This window comes from Excalfactoria chinensis, chromosome 4 (assembly GCF_039878825.1).
Source record: "Excalfactoria chinensis isolate bCotChi1 chromosome 4, bCotChi1.hap2, whole genome shotgun sequence".
In the NCBI taxonomy this organism is placed as follows: Eukaryota; Metazoa; Chordata; class Aves; order Galliformes; family Phasianidae; genus Excalfactoria; species Excalfactoria chinensis.
In genome coordinates this window covers 85,967,657-85,994,458 of record NC_092828.1, presented here as the reverse complement: position 1 = coordinate 85,994,458, position 26,802 = coordinate 85,967,657, and the positions used below count along the sequence as shown (strand labels likewise).

General features: G+C 35.4%; 1 protein-coding gene across 5 annotated transcripts in view; it reads left to right on the top strand.

Moving 5' to 3' along the window:
* The window catches only part of DIAPH2 (diaphanous related formin 2), a 137,212-nt gene that overhangs the window by 50,660 nt on the left and 59,750 nt on the right, over window positions 1-26,802 (top strand). For 4 of the 5 annotated variants that reach the window (XM_072334023.1, XM_072334022.1, XM_072334020.1 and 1 more), the window contains 6 exons: window positions 7,855-7,956; window positions 9,294-9,388; window positions 12,519-12,620; window positions 17,857-18,096; window positions 21,838-21,967; window positions 26,378-26,502. In XM_072334023.1, the coding sequence (XP_072190124.1) occupies window positions 7,855-7,956; window positions 9,294-9,388; window positions 12,519-12,620; window positions 17,857-18,096; window positions 21,838-21,967; window positions 26,378-26,502 (794 nt within the window). The remainder of the gene's footprint in view (window positions 1-7,854; window positions 7,957-9,293; window positions 9,389-12,518; window positions 12,621-17,856; window positions 18,097-21,837; window positions 21,968-26,377; window positions 26,503-26,802) is intronic. The other variant, XM_072334021.1, reaches the window with a different exon arrangement.

The window sequence follows — 26,802 nt, the reverse complement described above, 5'->3', positions numbered from 1 at the left end:
CCCTGTAGTGCACTGGTTGGGTCAGACTGGAACCAGGTTGTGCCATGTTATGCTTAAACTACAGAAAATCTTGAAGATGATAAGCAGATGTAGGGATTGGAGATTTAAATATATACAAGTGAAACAGTTTTTCATGTGAATTTCTTTTAAAACCAGATAGAAGTATTTTTTTAAAGGGAGAGGATATTTGATATATGCAATTGGAAATGTGATTTCTAGCATTTAAACAAGCAGGAAATTAATAGCACAGTGAGAGGGGGGAAAACCTCCTACTTTATTTATTGTAAAGCTTTTCTTGGTGCAATTAAACACCAAAATGTAACTTGGTTGTATAATAAGATTTTTGTATCTTTGGATTTTTAACTTCATTATTTCTAAAATTCACATGGAATATGAAATTCACATCCATGTCTTTATTGGGAAAGATGCTTTTTATAAACCTCGCTAAGAGGAACAGTGGCTGAACTTTCCATTTAAATATTTTTGCTTTTAATAATAACTGCAATTCAGTTTATGAAAATCTTGATGAAATGCGATAGTTCTTCAGCATTTCATTTTACTTTGAATTTAATTATTCTTTGGTCGGGGAAATGTTGGACGCTGTCATGTCTGGTGGTTCTTTAGTGGTGATGACCTGATATCTAAGAGGAGGGTAAATGAACAGACATGTGACTATCTAAATTACAGCTGCCTTTTTAGGCAGTGTTTTAGATTCTTGGACAGATATTTTCTGTGACTCATGTGAAAACTTGCCATGTTACTGTTAAAATACATTGGCTGATCTTGGCTGGTAACACGCACCGAGACTAAATGTCTCCTCTTAGAAGCCACCTTTTTTGTTTGTGTTGTGTTGAAATATGGGCAGTGGCAAAGGGAGAAATGGCGTGGACAATTCTGGGTCTTTGTGTCATGGAAATAAGTGTGGAGAGAACGTGATAAAAGAGTTAATGGGAAAGGCTGCTAGCTTTTATTTCAGCTTCCTACAACACATGGTACAACACAGTTAAGTAAGCCCACTGAGGATATTTTCAGTTCAATCAGTTTGCCTGCTGTTTGATTTCTAATGCTCAGGATGAATACTTGCATGTATTTCTGTGACCATTTGTGTTTGCTTAATTGTTGCTATTTATTCAGTCCTCCAGGCATGTGTTGATAGAAAGCTGGAAGCAACTCTAGTACAAAGTATTTATTAAAGTATCCTTTAACTATGTAACTTAACTGCATGAGTTACTGATGCAGTCTGTCAAATGGCAGCTGAAAATTAGGCTATTTGCCACCATTTTAGGGCAATGTTAATAGAACAAAAATATTTAACATATTCCTTAAATGAGATGGAGAAATGCAATAGCAGTCACTTGTTCTAGAAGTGTAAATAAGAATACAGTACCCTTGCTGTTTTTTAACAGAGCTTATTTATAAGTCAGAAGTATTTTCTTCCTTGGAGCAGAATACGTTAGGTTGATGTCACTTCCTCCAGCTTGATTACATTAATTAGGCAAAAGCTATATGAGATGTCAAGAGATGTTCCATGTTTCTTCTCCTGCTGCTTTTTTATCTTGTGATCTCAAACTAAGAACTACTTTCAGATCGATTGCTTGCTTTATTTGTAATAAAGTTGTTTACTGTTTTGTTTCTTTTTTAATGCCGCATTAGCTATTTGATTATTCTGATTGCAAAAAGGACAGAGTGACAGCAGGAGTGCTTAATTAATTTTACTTGAGGAATTGATAACGGAGTGATTTTTAGGTGAACTGGAAAATGCCAGGTGGCATTGGGAATAAACATGGAACCACACAGCTGCTGATCTGATTGACAAGGGGGTGCGGCCAGCATCTGTTAATGCTCCTGTATTCATCTCTGGATGTACAGAAAAGTGATCTGTGACATTTTCAGTCCAAATGACCATGTTGGAACCAAATATTTTTGGGTACCAAACTGCTTTAATCACAGTAAATGCAATTAGGCGTATGAGTGTGTGACATTCTGCTTAACACATTCTGCAGGAGAGGCGATGCAGTCCAGGAGAAGAGTTGTAGTATCAGCTGTGCTGAGCACTATCCAAAAGCAGGGCCCTGCCATCTCCCAGAGTCTTTTATGTGGGAGATATGAAATACTCTTAAGTTCCATCAGTTAAAGTATTGAATAAGATTATCTCCTCGGTGACTGCTCTCAAACTTGCACTGTTGTTTTCTGATTTGCTCTTGCCTTTGCCTGACCTCTCAGCCATTTGAGACACATTTGCACTTATGATCTAGCTTTGCTTACTTGAACACACAGAAACTTTTCAGAGATGCTCCTATTTTTTGGAACAAAAGCATGGTCGTATTTTGTCTACTCAACTTGAAACAAGTGGCTGTTGCAAGTTCACAGTCTGAGCCAGCTGTGCTAACCAGGCCTCTGGTACTTGCTGTGCTTCAGTTTGATTGAAGAAATTGTGTGGTGAGAAAATTGAGGGATTTATTGCTGGAGTATCAGCGGGGGGAGAGAATAAGTGCAAGTTCGAGATTACATTATGAACAACTTTCCTTTCTCTCTACCTTTCTTTGACTTTCATCAGCTTTGACTTTTGTTGACAGCAGGCTCAACAAGAGCCAGCAGTGTGCACTGACAGGAAGGCAAACTGCATTGTGCAGTACATTAAACACAGCACAGCCAGCCGGTCAAAAGAGGAGATTATCCCACCGTGTTTACAACACACTGAATATTGTGCGCAGTTTGGGATTTCACAATATAAAATGGGTGTTAAGGTCCTTGAAAGGATCCAGAGGATGGTAGCAAAATTAATTAAAGGATTGGAAGGCATGTCCTGTGAGGATGGGCTGGGGGTGGGCGTTGTATAGTTTGGAGGAACAGAGACTAAGAGCAGGCTTTGTTGCTCTCTGCAGCTTCTTGAGGAAGCATGTAGGAAGGTACTAATCTGTTCTTCCTGGGAAGCGCTGATAGGATGTGCAGGAATGCACGGAGTTGTGCTAGGGAGAGTTCAGAAAGGACATTTCAGAGCAATGTCTTCCTCGTGAGGGTGGTCAAACACTTGAGCAGGCTCTCTAGGGAAATGTTTGGTGCCCTGTGTCTGCTGAAGTTCAACAGGTGCTTGGATAATGCATCAATAATATGCTTTAAGTTTTAGCCTTGAAGCAGTCAAGATTGAACTGGATGGACCCTGAAGGTCCTTCCCAACTAAACTATGTTAGGCAAGTTTATTTCTGTTCTTGAGTGCCTCTGCAGATACTCTGACTTTGGTGACATTGAAAATATAAACTTACCAACAGTTTTCCATGATCATCAATTTAGTCAAGTTCAAGGAAGTTCTAGTAAAATCCAGTTGTCTTTCTGTGGCTTTCAAAAGATATTGGATACCCATTTACTTGGCATTCCCAACTCTTCATTACAGTTTTCTTCCACATTGTTTCATGGGATCTTTTTTATTTTTCCCAGAACGAAGATCTCAGTGTAATTAATAGCTTTAGTTGTTGGAGATGCTCCTGTATTTTATAGATCTCTCAATACATTTTATTTCTATATCTGTGTACATCTTTCATTCTGTGCATATACAAAGTGAGAGAGAAGGAGAGAGAAATATAGCCCTTAAAAACTGTTCTGGCAGTTAATTTTTCTCCATATTCTTGCACCTGTTAGCTTTGCATTTTTTTTTTTTTTCTGGTAAAAAGAGTAAGAAATAATTTCTTTTGTGTATTTACCTTTGCTGTCTAATACCAGTAAATGCAGCTGGTAAGCCACCTACCAGATGGAAATAAGATGAACTTCGTCTTTCATTTCCCATGGCAATAAATGGGCTTTTGTTCACTGTGAGGACAGACTTAAGAGAAAATAGAGAAAATTACAGCTCAGGTTCTGACAGACTGAAGTTCACTTACATCAACTACATCTCTGCTTCCCCCCTTTTTTTTCTTTAGTACATAGTGTTTCAGAATGTTACTGTTATGAAAAAATGGGAGTATTCTGATAATGCAAATACAAAAATATAGACTGAGAAGATACAGCATGACAATAAAATGTTAAACACTAATTCCATTTTCGCTTTAATTTTGATCCCATCCATGTTCATGAATAAGGATTTTTACTGCTAAGCTAAGCAATAATAAAGTAGAGGGTTAACACAAACTGAAAACTTCAACGTGGAATAAAATGATTTAACAGCTCTAGAAGCATTAAGTGAAGTTCTATGTGTTTCTGATAATGTCATCACATAATGATATGGCTAAATTAATGAGCATGTGTAGAACAACAATTTTGGAGCCATGTGTTCTTGCTTTTTTGGTACAGAAGTGCTGGTGGTAACTTTTTGTTTGTTTTTTTTTTTAATTAAGTCTCTGAAGTATTTCAACATCTTTGTGTACATTCGTTGTCACGGTTATCATTAGTCTAGCATAAAGTATTTTGGGTTTATATTACACTGTTTAGTGTCATTTTTTGTTTAGACCCTACGTGAAACTGCTGAGGACTGCCTCAAATGAACATGAGACAAATAGTGCCCTTTTTGTGGTATTATATTATATACCCAGCTGAAGGTATCACCAAAGGTACCCACTTAAGGTGCACGTGGTTTGATTGCATAATACAAGAGCAACAGAAAACAACCCCTTTCAGCATGTTGCATCAGCTTTTTCCCTCTAATGCTGATAAACAAATTTGTTTAATAACACAGTAGAACTAATTTCTGAATGTAAAAAACAGTGCAGTTTCTATAACATGATAGTTTAGATCTGTATTTTCATGTCTCCAAGGACATGAAACATCTGCCCATGTTTCAATTACTTTACTTCCTTCCTACTTGACTGTACTGGCTCTCTTTCTCTCTCCTCTCAGCTTCAGATAGATGGTAAAATGAAACCAACCAAAACATGCTATGGGTGTAACCAGTGTGAAATAACTGTGCGTTAGTACGTGTTTTGTCACTTTGATTGTTAATTTAAAAGAAAAAATAATGATCTTCCTCCAATCTGAAGGGAGGATTGGTTTTATATGCAGTTTTTATGTTCTTGGAAACAAAGTTCAAGTGCATTTGCACCCATTTGTCTGTATTACGTATGCAGAGAACTCTGCATGTTCACCTGTGTAAATGTCTGTGAAAAGGAATTAATTTCATGATGAAATAGAGATGTGGAGCAGGATATTGTTAAAAAAAATAATAAAAGAAATAGTTTGCACTGTCAGACTGTGATCTGAAATAAGGACTGTTTGAAAGGCCTTTTCTTTTGGAGTCTGAACTCTGCTGTGCTGATATGTAGGCCTCCGTCACAGAATGCCAAAATACTTCTAGACTCTTACTGAGAATTGATGAAGGAGATAGTAGCCTGCTAAAGGACCTGGATAGCGTTAATCATGTATGTAAAAGATCCTGCTATCATTTCATGGCTGATAAAGCAGTCAAGCTCTGACATAAGTTTGGTTAGCGTACTCTTGGAAGAAAAAAAGGTGAGCCTTGAATTTGCAAGGCTGTTGGATCAAACTTGACGTTAAAGCAGCAAAAAGCTGTTAGTATGCTTAAAAACGGAGAGACACGTTTTTGCAGAGTACTTAGAAGTTGCTGCCAATCTCAGCAGAGATTTGAAATGAGGATGAAGCCTGTGGGGTAAATCTTCAGGTACAGTCCATAAAATCCTTATTCAGCTCTCCCTTTGGCTGGATCTCATATAGAAAGGAATTCTTGGAAAGGTTTGGGAGATTGGCCAGCGGTAGCATTTTGATTCTAAACCTTTTCAAGTAGCATTATTTTATTCAGTTATTTTTTTTCATTTCTGTAATTCATGGTTGTGCTGCAGATAAGCCACTGCTAAAGTGGACTGAATGATCTGCGGGAGAAAGAGGCACTATGAAAGAACAGGGAAGGTGTGGTGTGGCTTTTGGGAGCTGTCTGATGTTTTATGTGCTTTCCAGCATGAGTCATCTCATTTGTACTCTTCATGTAGAAGAATTTCTAGTAATTTTCTGTCTCTTGTAAGTCTTAAGTTCATAAGATCGGTGTTGATGTTGAGTTGCAATTTTGCACTCAAGTAAGCATTGATTGAGGTTTTCCTCCTAGTTTTATTGTGACTTAGCATAAAGGTAACTACAAGTTCTTAGTCACATGCTTGAAAAGATTAAAACCTTTGGAAATAATCTTTAGTCTTTTCCAAATGGAAGAGATTTAATCTAACCTAGATGTAGGTTTTTATATAATGGGTAATTTATAAGTGATTGTGTTAACAGCCCTTCAGGCTGAAGCACATAAAAGTAGCTGTTTATTGCAAAACTGTTGAAGGTTTGGAGTTGTGTGTTCTAACTTTGGCTACTAGTTTCACAACCCCTTGGGGACCGCAGCCTGGAAACAGTTGAGGGAGAGATTTGAAAATGGGTTATTTGATGAGTACTGTTAGGAACTGTCAGCCCATTTTATATGGGTCTCTTAAACAAACAAACAAAAAAAGCTCCAACCCTATGATTTAAAAACCGACCCTCTCCTAGCCAGTGTTTATTCACTGGGTTACTTATTGGGCTCATGTGACGTCCTTGTCATTAAATTCTTGCTCACAAATATGTTTCTCTAGCTATTTCTGGTCAGGTGTATGTGAATTATCACGTGGTAACACGAGTATTTTATTGCCTTGGTTTTGCTTATTGAATACCGAACATTTTGGTTAACCTTGCAGTATTTCATGAATGAGGAGATGAATTCTGCCTTTGACTATTTTCTTTTAGCTAATTAAGGAGCAAGTCTGTCATCTTCTGTTCACAACTGACATGACAGGAGTAGTCAGTGACCGGATTAGTGGCGATGTGTTCTTCACCATGTTTACTTAAAGGCTTCATTATTCATGGGGATCCAGAAGGTTGCATTCTTAAACAGATGAAGCAATGAATAGGTCACTTATTTTCTTGAGTGGTTTCTCCTAACTGTCACAGCAGACTCAAGTTCGTGCTTTTCAGTAGTTTCTGTTCACATAACAGAGCTTGTAATGTTTATTGCATTGTCATGGGAAAACTTGGTTTTAAACTGATTTTATTTCTGGCTGTTGAATACCTAGTTTTATTTTCTTGTTTAACTGAGGGGGAAAAAGTAGTAATAAGTATTTGGTTAATTCATGGAGGGTCACTTAAGGGTTTTGAACTGCAGCATGTTACAGTTATCAGGTCAGCGCTGGTGGGAGTTTCGAGTATTGTCTGTGGTTGAGAATGGAAAAAAACTTTGTGTAGCTCTGTCCTTCTTCAAATATAAGCTGAATTGGTCGTAGGTACATGCAAAACAATAGCAGGGGGAAGGGTAGAGCATGCAGTGCATTGTTGGAGAGTTGACATTTCTTTTTAGCTTTTTCTGCCTTAGGCTTCTTAGAGATGGCTGGGGATGAGGAAATGGTCTTGGACTAGATTAGCTTATGCTGGTATGGAAACAGCCAAGGTTGACTAATTGACTAATCAATGATAATTAACAGTTAAAACCTACCTGTGCAGATCTATAGTGTGGTAAGTGTGAAATACTTTATTTTATTGAATGAAGAACTTCAAATGGTATGTGTTTCAACAGAGGGCACTCGTGTGCTTTGGGGTAATACTTATTCAATGTGTTTATAAAGGTATTCACAATAAACTGGAGCTCAGATAGCGGAATGTGTGGATTAAAATAAAAAACAACTTGATAGTGCACACACACAAAAACAACATTGTTTTATTAATATTTTTATTTTGCTTCTAATCTCATAAATAGATGTTATTTGCTTCTTTATGTATTTTTCAGTACATCAAGGCAAAGGATTCACTTTTGAGCTGATTCTTATAAATGTACTATTATGGCTTTCTGTGTAAATTGCTATTAGTCTTTTAAGAGTTGCAATATTTAATAAATACTGTTTTTTACAGCTAAAAAGACAGTAGAAAAGCAAGAAGAAAAGAAAATAGAACAGTCAAAGAAAAAGAACAAAGTATTAAGAGTTTTGGATGGAAAAACTTCACAGAACTTATGTAAGTGATGTCAAATATTTCAGATGAATATGTAATTATCTTGTCTACAAGGCTATTCTTACATCTTCCTTTGTTTACATCTACAATATTTTTCTAAAAATATGCAATGTGAGCCAATTTCTATCTTTTTAGCTTAGGAAAGTTTCATATACGTATGATTTAAATGCGTTATACAACTTCGGGAAGTCTAAATGTAACAAAAAAAACGTTGTGGACTTAAATGTTAATGAATTATATTGTCTTTGTACTGAGAAGTTTGATTCTTTCTGTAATTGCTTCAGACAGCCAATATAGTTAAATTATAGTCACTGATTCAGGGAAGTCAGCATCGGTAGGATTTAGGTTATAGCCTCGCAGCCCACAGCTCTGACAGCGACTTGGTTAGAGCAGTGCAGAAAGAGCACAGTGGCAGCTGGACTCCTAAAGAGGATATTGCCAAATAGGATAAATTAGGAATAAATAATACTGATTTTAAGGAAAATAGCCTCACCTCTTCAACTTTTATTTTTAAGGGCAGTATGCTTTTATTTGAATAAGATATATCATGAAATGTCACTAGCTCATGTATGCTTGTGGCAAAGCAAGTGTGTAAAACCACATCTGTGTGTTGTTCAATACCACATTCATGAATAAACTTCCCTAAGCAGAAAATGTGCTCTGACATGAGTGATATAAAAATTCAAAGCAGGGACTGAAAACATGGTTGCATGGAAGTTGGCCGTAGTAATTGGGTGGAATATACAGTGCTTCATGAATAGCAGTATGATGTTAATCTGTCTGTGCTAGGGATGTTTTTACAACAGGGCTCTGCTGAGATGTTAGAACAGCCTGAGATCAGATTGCTTTGAGAAATCCTTTATTGAAGTGTATACAATACATATAGCCTCCTTTATGAGGACTTTGGCTGTTTTGTTTCTTTTATGTTAAGGAATTTTTTAAAAAGAATATTAAGTGATTATTTGACAAGTTATTAGTTCTAGTAATTTATAATAGCTTGCTAAACATAATGGACACTGAAATCTTATGATGGCTGAACAAATCTATTTTAATTGTAATACAAAAATATTGCTATTCATAAAACTGGGACTTGATTTTGGCAGACAAGTAGCACCACTCAGGAGCAACTGTGACTGCTTAAACAATTAACTCTTGTCACAATTTCATTTCTTAGAAAAAAGATTTATAATTTGGATAGAAATAATGTGTTTCACATCATGTTTTATAAAGGAAACTTTCATTTTATGTTAACTTGATTGTTTTTGAGTTGTTAGAATTGAAATCTGCATCCTTGCATCTGTCTTTTTGGTCTTTTCTAATTATTTCTTTCTGAATTTCAGCAATATTTTTGGGTTCTCAACGAATGCCTTATGAAGAAATAAAAAATATCATTTTAGAGGTTAATGAAGAGAAGCTGACTGAAACCTTTGTTCAGGTATGTGAACAGCGGCGAGTTCTGTTCATAGCTTATTGCGCATGTAGTCATGACGTAAAAAATACAAGAATCCAAAAGTAAGAATAGCGTAGAGTTTTCTGGATATCACCAAGCTTCTCCTGTGTTTCTCCTGAGACTCCAAAGAAAATGTTGTTTCACTCTCGTAAACCTCAAATTACTGAGGTCAGAGAATAAAAAACACAAATTGAATGTCAATAAATCTCATTCGTATTTCATCTGGGATAGCCTTTTTAGTGTAATTAATACATTTAGAAATTAATGTAAATAGGAAGTTTTTGCAGTTAAGATCCAGGATGTCAGATTGATTGAGAAGCCTGAAGGATTAGTAATATTAAGGAAGTCATTAGAGACTGCAAAACCACCTTGAATACCTGTAGCCCATCCTTGGCCTGCTTGCTCTGTGGATGGAGTGAAAATGTAAAAAAGACCTTGAAACACTGTTCAACATTTGCAAAAACACTGTTCAACATTTGCTACTATATTGGTGCATTAATTTTGGTCACAAGAAAATAAATTCCATCCTACCCAGATCTAGTGCAGCATAAAACACACAAATGTGATTGTACGGTCTATCAGTAAAATAATTGCAGTAGGTAATTCTTACGTCTATGAATAATGCACATCTAGGACATTATCTGAAATACTTAATACATTTTCTAGAAACGAATTTAAAATGAAGAAACTGAACTTGAAAACTACTTAAGATGATTGAGCAATGGAGAAACAGTTTACAGAAGGAAGCTAGAAAGGACTGTCTTGATTAGATTAGCAATATAAATAGCTGAGAGGGAATCTAAACTTTCACTGTTCTGGGAGAAGAGAGATATATGCAAGCACTGGGGAGAAAAATGACAGTACTTAAGTAAAAGGCAGTGTTAACCACAGAATAAATGTGCACGAATTCGTCGTGAATGCAGCTGTGCCAGTAACTTGGTTGCTTAGAATCATCCAAAAAGTGAGTCTTGGATTCCCATAGTAAGTTTTAATTACTTTTATTTGGCAGTTAATCCATTGTTATAAATAATTGGTCTGTCAGAGTTACTTCTAAGAGCAAGGAGACTTACCTGATGACCCCAAGGAGGTTACGTCTCTATTTCCAGGACAGTTTTAGAAATGTATTGGAGTAAAGGGACTGTATCATCTATTTGATTTTCGTTCTGCTTTATTTCTGCTCTGATCTTCCAATTAAGTGACTCAGTAACTAATTTACCAGTTTAATAGTTTTCAGTATTACTAATTGGAAAACTTCTTCAAAGCAAACCTTGCTTGCTTTCATGCTTAGTTAAACTTGAACTTTATGAAAACACACATGTAAAAATTGTTTTATTCCAAGTATCGCAGTGCTGAGACCTAAAGGTTCGTGTTGGATTGTAGAAAAAAATTCTTCTCAGGAGGAGTGGTTGGTTCTGTAGTGGATGAGCTGCCAAGGGATGTGGTTAAGAAGCTGTCCCTGAAAATGTTCAAGAAATGTTTAGATGTGTTATAAAGGGATATGGGTTAGTGAGGAAATATTGGTGGTAGATATTAGGTTGGACTAGATGATCTGGGAGGCCTTTTCTGACTTCAGTGATTCTGTGATTGTATAACTGAGCCTACAGACACCTGCTCTTTCCTTTGAAGTACTTGTTTCTTGCTACTTTTTAGTCTTACACTGTCATACTTGATACAATGTATTGGATTAAGCAGGTTGTGTATATGGTTGATGATGGCAGTGCAGTTCTGTGAGAAAAGCACACTAGGGAAATTCATTCTTCATTCTTTTTGTGTCTTTGAAAGAGTTTGTTTTCTAAGCATATCCATGTAAAATACCATTTTTTACCAGGATTGAGGGCATTTTAAGCAGTAAGTGAAAGTGTCAGCCCATAAATGTCAGACTTAAAAAAAATAATAATAAATAAAATTAAAAAAAATCCTTTTTAAATAAAATTTAAAAAAATCCTTTTTATGTTTATTTGAGCTTGCATTCTGATAAATATTTTATGAAACTTTATTTCCTAAACTACTGACAAGGATTTGAATATGTGACCATTGAACACTTGTTTCATTTTGAGTTATTCAGTACAGTTAAGTGAAAATAAGCATATTTAAACATGTTTCCATATGTGTGTGTTAATATGTATACTGACATACATGCATTGTTTATGTCTGGTGATGTTTAATGTGGGAACTTTATAATTGGCTCAAAGTCAGCGTGGAATGTTGTTACACAAGCATATTGTTGAAAGTTGCATAGTTTGAAATGTTTTGTTTTAGATACAGTAGGTCTGTGACTTCTTGGGGGGGGGGGGGGGGGAGAAGAAAAACAAACCATTTTCCTCCCCCTACGTACGCTTTTGGGCAGTACTTTTTGTTTGATGTGTGTTTGCCAAAGCATGTAGTTTGCACTGCACTGATCATTTATCTATGGCTGAATTTTGTATCAAAAAGAACAGTGATCTGACTCCCAAGGCTTGAGAGCGTAGTGGAGCACATGAGCACCTGCTCTTTGAGTTCATTTTCAAATGTTCAAGGGATGAGAATGCAGCCAGAACACTGACCCGCTCCTTTTCTCTTGAATCTCTGAGGACCAAGATAGGAGGGACTCAGGAGTTAAGATCATGTAACAAAATAGACTTTTGGGAATATGAACTTCAGTGAGTTTGTGTGTCTTCAAAAATACTGAAAATTGAATTTGCCTTCTAGAATATTTGTCCAGTTTTGAAATGGTGTTCTTTTTTATTGTGTACAGCTATTTTGAATAAGAACTTGAGATTATTTTTAGGTGGTTATATACTACTTGACAAGTAGCTTTTTTTTCTTCTTTAGTATTTAGTTTGTAGTATGAAATTGTGAAGGCAAAAAGGTTGGCAGGTAAAGAATAATTCTTGTGGGCCTGACAACATGAGAATTTCTTCTGTAGCTTTTTAACACTAGGAGGCCATTTCTTCAAATTGAAGACAGCTACAAAGGTAAGTATTAATTATCGGTTTGATTTGAAGTTTATATAGTGTCTAAGATATATAAATAAAAGATTTTCTCATGCATTTCTATATTATGTTATTTTTAGGGGTGTTATTTGAAGATCATACCTCATTCATTATACCAAGCTTAATGTGTCTTTTTGTTTTAGGCTGTAATGAAGAATCTTCCTGAACAGAAAGAAATTAATGCCTTAGCTGCATTGCAGGATGAATATAATGATCTTGCTGAGTCAGAACAATTTATAATTGTGGTATGTATTAGTGCAGTAATTAACTGGGGAGAATTATTGTGTCAAATAAATGGGAAAAAAAAAAGTTTAAAGCATTTTGGTTAGTGTTATTGTGTGCTAGGAAAGTGTTGATATATTTTCTGGATCAGCAAGAATCTAAATCACAAATATATACTTTTTTCTGGTAGGAAGTGTTGTTTATAATGGAGAGGAACAGACATTTTTGCTGCACTGAGTCTTCTATTTCATTCTTATACAGTGTCGTGTGAAAGGCTTATGTGTTTACTGAATTTGGAGTGTTCTTCATAACTGTTTAAGTTGAATTTTCAAGGGTTCATAAAAGATCCATTTACTCTATGGCACTGACAGCTGTGATAAATTTATTTTGCTATATTGAAAACTGAACAGCTGAAAGAGGATAGGCCCATAATATCTCACTTCAAGTTTTACCTTTTGGGAAGGTGTCTAAATACGTCACTTATGGGGAGGAAGGATTTCTTGGTGTGAGAAGTTACATTATCTGTTATAGTCTTATTTAAGTTAATAGAAAACTTTTTCAGGAGTTGAACTTAATATTACCTGTGGCTATCTTCCACTTCAGGTTATTTTATAATATGTCCATACTGTATACATACATCCTATATGTAGATGTGTGTGTATATGTAGGTATATATACAAATGCAAGCTTCTGAAGTGGCTGTAGAAGTGTGAATTTTTAATGTAACTGAAACTGAAGATCACATTCTGTTGCTCTTACTGGTGTTCAATGCATATCTATATTCTGAAAATAGGAATAGAAGATGGCATAATGGCTAGAACCAATCTCTGAATAAAATTATCCAATTTGCATTAACTATGAAACATGTGCTGGTATATGACTATATGATACCAAGTATTAAAGTAGGATTTGAAGGACTGCATAAATTACCGAGAACACGTTGGTGGGTAATTGTTTGTAACTGAGTTCTAAGCTAGGATTTGAAAGGCTCTTTTTGATGCTGGTCTTACAAAGATATTTGTAGCAATTAGACAGAGCAATAGGGTAGAAAAAGCGTTAAAACAGAGGTATGATGACAAAAGGACCAGCTCAATGGAGAGGTGCTTAGAAAGGAAGGAAAAAAATTGCTCCCCTGTATTGGAAGATTCCAGGTTTGTAGGAGGGAAGCTTCACCAAGGAGGGATCTCTAGAAAGTGATCCCACCCCAGTGGCAGTCAGCCCTTAAATGACCTGAGCGAGGTGCAGCCAGGCTTCTGCTCACACAGCTAAATTGCCTTTACCTGTGCTCCCAGGGCTGACCCTGGTGGTTCAGGCTGCAACTCAACAGTTCCCATTCAATATTATACAGACGTAACAAATTAGCTGATATTGTTACTTCTGTTTTGTTATTCTAAGAGGTTATACTGAGGATGATCAGCTTGGTATAAGGTAAAATATATTGTAACAGAAATAGAGGTCCTTAAAAGAAGGGAGTGAAATACTTAAACTATTTAAGAGAAATGTATTTATTTACTTATTTAAAAGACACTCCTGTAAGTTGGCTTCAGAAGTGCCTTTGGAGTGGATTCTTTGGGTGCGGAGAATGTGACTTTGAGCTAGTTAGATTTGTTTGTAGAGAAATTAGAGAATGAAAGGTATTAATGAGTTTTTTTGAAAAATTTGAGGCTATTGATTTTAAAGTATTTATGAAAAGCATAAAGTTTAAAAATGGTTGAGAACAAGGATAAGGAAACTCAGTAGAATGTTTAGTAGAGTGATTAGTGTGGATGTTCTATGAAATTTCCACATCCTTTTGGAAAAAAAAACAAAACAAAAAAAAAACAAAACCACACGTTTTGGGAACAGTTGTGTTTTGTTTTTTTATATATATTTATTATGATGTTTTATGTAAATAGATAAATGGTCTTTTAAAACCTCTGGAGGAATACTTTGTTCTCTCCTGTCATTTAACAGACACTTCTGTTGACTAAAACAATGTGATGAATTGACAGTGGTACTTTAAGCTCTACAACAGAAAGGGCTCTTGTTCTCTGGGAAGGAACGCAGGTCAGAACAACTGCACTGTCTACTGTTTGCATCATGCCTACTTTTCAAATGGCAAAGAGCAGATCTTAAGAGGGAGATGCAGGAAATGAGTATTCTCTTATTCTACCCTTGCATATAGTAATTAAATAAATAGGCTGAACCAAGTTGGATAGATTTTGTACGAGGAGAATATGAAAAATGTTTAAGGAAAACACTGGATGGAAGCACACAAGGTAGAGGTGTTGTGGCAAATAACTGTCTATGAATTCCATTCAGCTAACTGTTTAGCTAAGTAAATTCAGAAACTTTTGTCTAATGATCTCAAATTAAAGCATTGCTATAGATATTTCTCCTTTTTACTGTTTTCTCTCTCTTACTGCATCAGCCTTGATCTTTGTGGCTGAGATCTTCTCCCAAATTGATCCCTAATTTTGCTGTATATTTCTATTTATAATCATCGTACCCTCCCTTGTCACTTCAGCTTCAACCTTTCTTTTGTATTCACTTTAACTGTGTTATTCTCTCTAGCTTTATGTAATGATATTTCTGGAGTGGAATGCTGTTTACCTGCATCCTCCCATTATTTTGCTCTCTAATATGTAGTAGTAAATTACTGCTGGGGCTGTGCTCAGTGTTTACCCACTTTTGCTGTCAAATATGTTTTCCTCACATGCAGTTGGAAGTTCCTGAACACCACCTCATCTTCTGCTACTCTCTTGCCATCCGCCTTCAAGAATACTCTGTTTCCATTTTTTCCTCTTCCTCCTTTATGGAAGTTTCAAATGGCAGTTGAGCAGCTATATTCTATAGACAGAGAAGCAGATGATGTGGGTTGATAGTGACAAGGAAAAAGTAAAAAGGAAAAGAGGAAGCTGCACAATGCGTATAAATGACAATTCAAAACCCTTTTCGTTTTTGTTATCAAATGTCATTCATAATAATTGAGTGCATGAGGGCACTTGGAGACTTTTTATACTCTTATTTGGAAATTGTTCTAGTTCTAATTGAGAAGACCATAGGCTGGAACTACTTGTTCTCTTGCTTTGTCTTTTTGTAGCAGTAATCCAGTAGAAATTAATGAAGTTGCCAAGATCCAAGTAGTTTATATTAAGTGTGTGTAGAAAGTAGATGTTCCAGGAATGCTTTTTACCTGAGAAAGAATTTATTTTGTTTAGCAGGTAGATAGCTGAAAGCTAATTGGAATGAGAAAATGAGTTTTTGCTGTTGTTGAATGGTTTCCTTTTTTTTTTTTTTAATCGAGCTTTCAACAAATCTAGTACTTAGTGCTTCCTCATTGCTTTTATCTAATAGCATGATTTGTTTCTTATTTCAGTGATTCACTGTGATTTTTTTCCCAGAAAACTATGTATTCAAAGGAAAGCCCCTGCATTGGCTATATCCTGTTTGTTGTCTTAGGGACATGGCATCTTGTTTATCTGATTTCTGACTACTACTGGATTGAATCTAAATGGTTGCTGGCTTTTTCCACTGAAATATGTTGTCAAAACCATAAGAATATCCTTATTTTCAGGATTGTTTCTTTGTGATTATTCCTTCTAAGGAAAGCCCAGAGAAGTTTTCAGTATTGTTTGGTGGAGTGTTAAATAGGAAAATTTGCTAAATGAAAATAGTGATGCTTGCCTAAAGAAGGGATTAAGTTTTCTGGAGCTTATTTGCATATTCAATTTTATCATCTAATTTAGTAAAAAATAAAATGACTAAACCCTGTTTTTATGATCTAAAGCTTTTGACTTTTTTTTTTTTTGTCTCATTTTGAATACAAATCAAGATTGTAGATTGTCTGATGAAGATTAAAGCAGATTAAGTGATTATTTTTGACTTTGGTTACAGCATACCAGTGAAGGTAGATGCTTTTCAAGGCAGAAGTTTCCAGTGTAATGTTTCTGAAATACAAGATATTTAAAAAACTGCCTCAAAGCTGGATATTGATGACTTACAAGGGCCTCAAATAAGCATTTCTCATAATGGAGATGTATTTAAAATCTGAAAAGGAAAAACTGAAATGCTAGTTATACTGAAACACTCCGGATTCATTTCCTCACAACAAAAGTCTTGGCTGCTCAAGGAGGTGTGGTAGAGGTTTGCACAACAGAGACAAGAGTGCATAGAAGTCCTTTTTTTGGTAGCCACGATGTGTGATTTGTCACATAACCAAGCTTTTCTTTCAGGGGGACAAAGTCCTTCAGGAACACCACTGATAGTGAATGCATTGGGGGAGAAATCTTTCTGTATTCTGCTAATTAAAATTAAGATTTAGATTTGGAAGGTAATCATTCTTGCATTTAAATGAAAATTTTTAAGTGGATTAAAAATTTTCAGTATATATCTTTATCTTCTAATTGTCTTTTATCATTTACAGTCCATTGCTAATTAGAAGGAAATATTATCGATTACTTGTGGAAAATATGGGAAAGAAGGATTTATTTTGGTATTTAGAATAATGAAATTGGTCTTGGAGAATTAAGCTAATGAAATTATTATCAGATATACTTTCCAGCATCTGTGTCAGGTACTGTTTTAGTACAGTGTGATTTATGTCAGGGAGGAATTAGTGTTATCCTCTGTTTGCAAGGATAGCATAATGTCTTGGGGAGGAGTTTGACAAAGTTTGTTTAAAAGGGCAGATAGTGGAAAGAAATGCAGGTAGTATTTTGTTTACATTTTAATGATGTTATGTGGTGAGAACCCCTGAAGGGGGTCCCTAAGGATTTGTCATTCTTCTTCTCTGCTATTTTTCCGGAGATCACATTCAACCTGAGAACCGTACATCGGCTCAGTAAGAAACTCTAAAAATGAAAAATAGAATTCTTGAGTTCAATCAGTCTTTATGTTTACATTTGTGCTGGTATTAGCACAGACACTTGAGAGATTATTGTAGTATTTTGCAAAGAAGAACTGAGGAACCAATATTCCAATGGTGACTGAAGCTGTGACAGTAAGTTTGGCACGTGTTAGTGGAGGCTAATCTTGGGTTCTTCTGAAGAGACGGAACCTGCTTACATTGACTGTTCTCTGTGGAGGGTTTTGATATTGTGTAGTTGTTGCCAATGAGTATGTGCAGATATGGTTCCTTGGGAAATACCGGGTAAATGGTGGAAACATACAGGAAGTGTAGTCTTCCAGTTGAGTGCTCAATATTTTTTAATATAAGCTATTTTATACAAGTAACCTTTTGTTCTTTTATGTTCTGATTTACTATTTCTTGTTTTGTAGATGAGTTCAGTGAAAATGTTGAGGTCACGTCTCAATGCAATTCTTTTCAAACTTTCATTTGAGGACCACGTAAACAATATCAAGCCTGGCATTATGTCGGTTACACTCGCTTGTGAAGAGCTAAGGAAGAGCGAAAGCTTTAGTAAGCTTTTGGAGTTAGTGTTGTTCCTTGGAAACTATATGAACACTGGCAGCAGAAATGAACAGTCTCTTGGTTTTAACATCACATTTCTTTGCAAGGTAAGATGAAGCTATAGTACTGCTGAGTGCAGCTTCATGAAGCTCTTAGTATGTAAGAAACAGCCCCAAGAAGGGAAAGACAACCGGTATTGTTTACTTCCACATGCCTATTTTTAATAATCAATGCAAAAATACAGTTTGCATTAGTTTTATTGTATGGTGTAATCTGAGGGCCCATTGCTCAAGTCTCCGTTTGAGGACCTGGGGAAGTGTCCTGTGTACCTCAAGTGTTGTAACCTTAGGGGGACAGCAACCTTTCAAATACATAACAAGGCTGATCTAACAGCGGAGAAAGACTCTCTGCTATAGTTTAATACACAGCTTTTGCCAATTTTAGGTAAAACCTGCGAAGTAGTTTTATTTTAATTAATGAATGTTTTAAACTGTGTCTAATTTTAAGGTATTTTTATAAATCCAGTGCTGCCTTTTTTTTTGAATAGCATTTGAATCTAAAGGGAAATTAATGTGCAAGTACTAAACTATTTCTTAATATATTTCTTAATTGAGGGGGAGGGTAAGTGCTGACTGAGCTTGAGAGACAGTTTAGCATACCATAGCTTAGAGAAGGTATTCTTGCACTCTAGGTGACTTCTGAATTATTTTCAATGCAAATTCTACAGATGTTGACACAGCTAATGCAGATCCAGCAAATTGTTCTCTGCTTATCTGAGTAATTGCTGAAGCATAGCTATCTGTGCTTACAGCTACATTTCATTTAAAGTAACTGAGATAAAAATTGATGACTACATGTCTTGCCCTCAGAAACAGAATCTGTTAACTTTTTTTTGTTGTTTTCAGGACATGTTTTTGTAGGAAGTACTTTTTCCACCCTGTGAGATATAGAGTAGATATTTAAAACATTCTGTGCATACATGATGTGATAACCTGGCTAAATATATTCACTTTTTAACAGAACCTGATAACCATGAGCATTTTGTGGCTTTTCTTGAATTATGTTAAATTTAATTGTTTAGTAGATGTAGTGTTTCAGTGTATGACCTGAAAGTAAAGTAACTAAAAAAAAGGCAAGTATCGATCTGGGGTTTTTAAATTGATTTTTCAGGTGTCATTTGTTATATCTTATTTAACAACTTCTAGTAAAACATAATGAAGGAAAGAAAGCACTAATTTAATCCTGGCTGGTCACAGTTCGAGGCAAATCCTTGAAAATCATTCTGAATATTATTTTGCTGAGAATATTGGAAAACGCAGTACTGTTGTTGGTTTTTTTAAGCAACCTTTGGCAGAACACAGAACTAAGGGAGATCTACATGAAAATTCATGCATTAAAATCATGATGGCAAGCAATTGCAGTTATTCCGATGTGTAAACTAGAGCATTTATGACTGCCTGAGTGTTTGTCATCTGTGTGTGTGTAAATACAGCAGAAGTAGCATAGTTTGTGACAGGAAGGGTGCTGTGATAGTTGACTGAATGTGAATTGTTTTGAGCTGTTGCTTTTAATTTTTATTTTTTCTTAGCAAAAATCCAGCCACTATTTTTAACCATATCGCAGGAGCTACTACCTTTCCAGGAACAGGAACCCTTACTTGCCTGTGAATTCAGGCTAGATAGAAATTTGATTGAAAGAAAGATTTGCCTGAACACAAAAAAAACTTGAACCTGGTTGTGATGTGGTTTACACATTTGAAATGCTTTATCAAAGTACTAAATGAAAAGGGAAATTTTATTACATTGATGTTATTATTGAGCTGCAGACCTAGAAACCATTATGCGATTTGAGTGGCTGTGCTTGCAAGTATGAAGTTCAGTGTATTACTGTTCTTAACCCCTTCTCAAACAATGGATCTCATAGTACTGAGTACTCAGATTCATGCTTTGACATCCAGCAGGAAGCTGCTCCTTAAAACCTACATTGATCTACAGACTCCTTTAACCAAATCTGTAATTTCCTTCTTCTCTCCCATAAAGGCCATAGAATCAAAATCTAGCTTTTATTTGATACCTATGTTAGTGTCTCCTTAAATAAACTAAATTGGTATAGCTCTAATCATGCATTGCTAAAATTTTACAAGGGCAATATGGATTGGCACTGCTTAAGTTCTGAATGATTACTAAATGTTTTAAATAACTTAGCAAATGTAAATATTAACTCTCAAATGTTATCATTGGTGACAATGCACGTTTATTTTGTAATCTGCAGGTAAAACAATTTTGTCCCCTTAGGGGAAAAAATGTTTCATTCACTTAATGTCGTCACAGAGATGAAAGAATGCAAATCCCATAGTTGTTGTTCACAGAAAAATTGAAATGCAATTTCTTTCTACCATACAGATGTTGAGACGCTAAATCTGTCTTTTTTTTTAAGTTGGAAAACCCTTCATATACGTAACGTATTAAAACCTTTTAACTACATACTGTTACTGAGCATTGTTTAATCCTTAATCACCGATTCAGTATGATTTAGATTGCATTCTTAATTGCCTAAATACCTGATATTTTTAAAAGCCTGTTTTTGGACTGTGCTCATTTATTCTTAACAGGGTAATCCTTAAAGCTGAAAGGCCTGTATTAAATTGAACATCAATGGCAAGCCTGTCATGAGGATTATGGAATTAGAACTTCTAGTGATTTACAGAATGAGAAAACAAATAAGAGATTTTTATACACATTTATGTATACTTCTTAAATAAATCCTTGATTTCATTTGTTGTGTATGTTGTAGCTTGTTTTTGTATAAGAACTGTGGTAGATGAGTTAATAATGTTTGGTTTAAAGGTCTTTATGAATGCAGTTGCAGTAGTCCTTCTATGTAAGAAGTACGCTTAGCTCGCTCTTCCATGCACCTACAGTCTCTATTAACTTTAAATAACAGATAATCTGCTTCCACTGATTCTTCAATCAGTTCATACATTCGTTCTTTATATCTGCATGAAAATGGATAAGCTGAACTTGGTCTTAAATTCACTTTAAAAGCCCTAGGTTGATTCTAGCAGGTAATGCCCTTAGGATAATGGAGAGCACAATCATATCATCATCAAGAGCGCTTGTTTATCTGAGACTGCTAGAAGTTGTCTATCCGCTTGAGAGGAGACTGAAAACAGGCAGTTACCTTCATAATGTACATCGTTCTCATGCAACTTTTCCTAAATAGAGGTCAACTTAGTGAATTCAGTTTAGTGGCAGTTAGGGTTACCTTTGCTTGACTGTTTTCATTTGGAATTCCAGTAGGGTGCATTTAAATTGATCAGAAATTCCAGGCAAGTTTGAATTCATAAATTATGATTAAGTTTTGTTCTCTACATTTATTTATTTATTTATTGCTTCAGTAAAAAGTGTGGATTTGCAAGAAGTTCCTTTACCATGACTGGTAACAGAGCGAATACCTTAGGTCCGTATCCAACCATTCAGCAGGTCAGAAATCTGGCATTGAGGGCATTGAAGGGATGAACTAAACTCTGTACTATTTAATCTCTGGTCAGGGCTTTTTATTCTTTTATTACAGCGTTCTGAACTGCCATTGCCAAAATCTCAAATTTGCATGCTGTCTTCAGGTTTAAGAAACTAAGCCAAGAAAAAAACCACGCAGAGTGGGGTTAGGTTCCTTTTGTACTCCTACAATGAAGACGTGCAGAAGTTTGCTGTTCAAAATGTACAGGCTACTGATGTACTTAACTTTTCGCTAATGAATTTAAATATAATGAATCTAGCAGTTATAAAAAAAACATTAAAAAAATAGTAATTTTTGTCCTGTTCTTTCCTCCCGTGTTCACTTCATAGATTATAGATACTAAATCAACAGATCAGAAGACAACCTTACTGCATTTTCTGGCAGAAGTGTGTGAGGAGAATTATCGAGATATCTTAAAATTCACAGATGAACTGCAGCATGTTGAGAGTGCAAGTAAAGGTAAGCAAGTAGATAAAGGCAAGCACCCAGAGGTAATAGTTGTTTGACATGAAATAATTGCAACATTTCATTTTGGATTGCAGGATTATGTAACATGTAAGCATTGATAATCCACGTGGATTTTTCCTGTTCTGATCTTTATTAAGAAAAAGTGAGGGGGGAAAACCTGTAATATAGTCACCTCTCTTCTTTGTAAATAGATTGTGGGAATAATACAATGCAGGGAAGAGATTCACATATCAGAAATTGCGTAAACAGTGTAATCATAATGATTAGTTTACTGTTAGGTCTTTAGTGCCTGGTTGCTTGAGTGTAAACACCTGTGTGTGTGTATAAGCACAATATGTTTCTCATCTTAATACCTGATTTTTATTTCAATAGAGAAAAATAAATATGCTTTTAAATGTTCATAGATTGCATGTGAGAAGTACAGTTCAATTATACTACCAAGTCAACAATGCTACTTACATTCTCGGTCAGTCAGCAGTATCGTCCAATGAATATGTTAGGAAACTTCATTTGCTATTGGACAGCTTTATATATAATGTGCTGAGCTTCTTAGCACACTGGTTGCCTAGCTGCATGATAAGATTAAATTTTCTTAAGTTTGAAATAATGTCTGTCATAAACTTTCAACAATTATTGTGTAGTCTAAATTGCAATTAAAGTTTGAATTTACTTTGGTCGAAATTGAACATAGGATTTTAGTTTTCTTTGAAATGTAACTATTATGTCAAACATTCCACTGGAGGTGGTCAAGGCCAGGTTGAATGTGGCCCTGGTGGTCTGATGTGATGAGTAGCAACCAGCCAGCTGCAAGGGGTTAGAACTGGATGGCTCCCTTCCAACTCAAGCCATTCTGTAACTTTGATTTGTTGCATCAAATCCAGGTTCACATACCAGCTGCATTTAAGCCAACACTGCCATTCTTTGTCATACTTTTTTTACAGTTAAATTGGCGAACTTCATAAGTACATTTCCATGTGTTATTTTCCTGCATGTACAGTAAAATTTGTTGTTTGTTGTTGAAAAATCTGGACCATTCAGACAAAACAAAAAAGCAACAAAGTGTTGATACTTCATCTTTTTGAGGGTTAGCTCAGCAGTTGTGTAGAACTCTTGAAAACAACCAAACTTCAAGTGAAGGGCAGAATCTAAGAGTGAATTTGGTACAGATAGCAAACAGCTTCTGACAGGGACTTTACTCTCCAAGTACATGGCAGATATAATTCTTTGAAACCAAGGTATACCATGTGGGGAAAAAGAAAAAGAAAGTATTGATTTAAATTAACAAGGAAAACAAAAAATTAAGCCAGAGAATTCTGGTCAAAATCAAGTGAAAGAGGCCTTGGGGTAGGTGAGTTATATCTGTGTAGTACTAGTAACAGGAGCACAAATTTCTTTTTCATGTAGACATATGAAATAGCTTTCTATAGTTTGCTAACATGGTTCTGCCAATTGAGACATCACTAGAAAGGACATCAGCAATCAGGAGCTCATGGATTGCAAATATTTATATACTTTACATAGTCTATGAAAATAGAATTTTTGAAAGTCTAAAAGAGATTTCAGTTATATCTTGTCTTAAATTTAGAGTGAGGAAAAACATTTTAAAACGTTCTGTGTCATTGTTGTTTTAAAATATAGCAATCTGAAACGTACTCATAAGTACTAGTCATTTTTCTGTCAAGGGGAAGCTTTATAGTCTGTTGCAGTAGAAGAAACAGTCTTTACAAAGAAATCTGCGGTATTTTTTTTACCTTGCACAGTGTAAATTGCTGAAACAGATTTGGCCCAATCTGGCATGTTAGTGGATATGAAACAGACAATGCCTTCTGGCATGATAAATTTAATGCCTGCATCTGTGACTGTTCTCTCCATAATAGAATCTGAAGGCTGGCGCTTTGCATCACAATCAAAAGTCAGCCTTACGCTGCATAGTGACTTCTGTCATTCTTTTCATTCACATAAACTGCAATAATGAAATGTCAGAAAATCTCTCAATGTATTTTTCTGGTTGGAAGGTACTGGAGGGCTCGATTTTTCCCCCCCAAGATGCTCCTGTATTTGCACATAGCATTACTATATTGATGGTCGCTTAGGCATCGTCTAATTAAAAGCTTTTCAACAGAAGTAGTCATCTTCATTGACAAGATGTCAGTGAAGAAGATGGAGAAGCACAAAAAAATTTCACAGATTGATTTTGTGTAGTAGTTCCAAGGTGCAATTTCTGGAAAGGATTCTGTTAGAGATTCGGTGGTATTTAGGATTGGCTTGCACTCTGCTAGAACATAGGCTACATTTCCCATAGGGTTTTCAGGATTTATTTGGCAGTTATCTTAAAATATGTGTTATGCAAAGTCATGGTAGTTTAGACTTTGAAGCTACATTTTAAAAATACATTTTCATTTCTAGTTTAAACAAAACTATCTAATATGGCAGGTTCTGCTCCTCAAAGTAATTATTGGGGGCAAAACTAGAGAATCGACTAGATTATTCTATGGACTATTACTTATTAAAGAAATTAAAGCATTAAAGAATTTCTGTAGTTAAACTAATTAAAGTTTGAAGGCCACTTTATGTGGCTTCTCAAATAATTCCTTAATACCAACCGTTATTGAGGAGTTGTAGTGTGAAAGTTCTAACAGAGTACCAATTTATTTCTTTCTCTTCATCCATTCTTGAATTTGCACATTTATCAATACAAAAGAGAGGAGGGGAAGAAAAAAAGGGGGGGCATGTCTTGCTCTTGATTAACTTGGAAAGACCAAACTCCTGCCAGAAGTTGAGAGCCCATAGGGGAATCTGTTAGATCAAATTGTTCAGTGCTTTGTCTAGTGAGTTTCCTTAATAGCTGCAGTGGTGATTAAACCCAGGTTGTATTAGCAGCTTTTTTTTGGTGTCTTGCTTTGCATTCCTTGCTCTCTGTGATTTCTGCACACATGGGCCGTGATATATCATGTGCCGTAGCTGCTGGACAACGAGTTACAATATACATATATCAATATCACATCATACAGACAAGCCAGGCAAAGTTGGGCTACAGGCTAATAGCGATAGTGGAAAATGTGGGTATTTGTAATAAATAGAGCAGAACTTAGCATGCCCAAAATGGATTGAAAGGAATAGAATGCAGAAGTTCAGTCATTTCATGCCTTTGCCTGACTTGCAAACTAACTTTACCTTACACCTTTGCCAGGAAGTGATGCTTCAGGTGACTCATCTCTTAGATACTGAATTTATAAGATCTGTGTCTGACCATTTAGCACTTGAAAAACATTTTGAATCAAATTACTGTCAAAGTAACGTCAGTTTTGGGAGTGTTCTGGAGGAGATCCGTGTCGCCAGAAGAATGCTTCTGGACACACTGTTTTCAGTGGTCACCTCCGATTATGTTTGTGAAATTGGCACATTGCTGTGAAATTCGTGTTTTCTGAAAGAGTTTTATTTTTAATACTCTAAATCAGTTGCTTTTCAGTTGATAAAGATTATCAGGAGGGAAAGGGTGATGGAGGTGGGTCTTTTTCTTTTCATTTTTTTTTTCCCATTTGCCTCATATTTCCTGTTCTGAGTTCATTTTGCTTTAATATTAAGATTTGAACAAGGACTACTCAGCAGAGACTCCGCATGAGTAGTTCTGGAGTATTCTTGAATTTCTCTGCTATTGTATTGTTTCGCCTTCAAAACTGTTCTGACTTTCAATGGAGATTTCTCTCGTAATGATTTATCAATTACTTGTTGTTTAATATAAAGCATACCAATAGCGGTTTATTGTAGAATAGCATATTACAAAGCACTGTTTTTCCTGGTGTTGCCTTTATTTAGGTTTTGGTGCTATACTATGAGTTGTTTGTTTTTTTTTTTAATTGTCAGTGGTTTTAATGATTTTTAGTTATTAAAACCCACCTTTGGTGTGAACAGAGGGTTTCACAGACTGTTGTTTATAGAAATCAGTTTAATTTCAATAAAAGAAAAATATTTGATGCCTTCAACATCAGGTTCTTAAATCATTTCTGTAACCAAGTACATGCATTAATAAGGTAATGGTTTAAGCAAGTACATTCATTAATAAGGTAAAATCTCTTTGAACCTTAGCAACTTTCTAATCTTTGAATTAGATTTAAAAGAATGAAATATTAGGGTTTTTTTACCACTAATTTTGGATAGATTTCCATCATTCGAACTAATTGTATAATAAAGTGGTGACATTTCCACATGAAGTATGGTTCTGTGGTGTACTGCAATAGATGAACAGTAGAGGTTTTTTATAAGCAGTATTTAAGAAACATTTGCATCTGTTTGATGGACTAATTCTTCTGAAGACAATTTATACTGTTGTTGTTTCCTCTTCTGATACTTTCTTTCTAACCATAACTTGGAATCTTTTAACTTATTAACTATTTTTCTTAGTTTCAGACAAAACTCTAAAGAGCAACCTTGATTCAATGAACAAACAGATTCAACGTCTAGAAAATGACATTAAGAATTTCCCTAAAACAGAAGATGAGCACGATAAGTTTGTAGAGAAGATGAGCATATCCTTTTGGCGTGTCTTTATTCCTGATTTCAGAGTTCTAATTATCTGGTAAAGTATTTACAACATTCAAAAGTAAGTTTTAGTTCTCTTCTTCTGTGCTTTTATCCTAGTGGAGAGAAAAATGTCAGAATAGACAGTTACAGCTCTATTACAGGTCGTACACATATTTCTGTTGTGTTAAGCAAGTGCTTTATCATTGGTCATTCTGCTGCTTGTATGTTTGCCATACTTAGAAAAAATTATTTGCAAAGCTCAAGTGTTTTGAGTGGGGAAAAAGTCACTTTCTATTCTGCTCCTC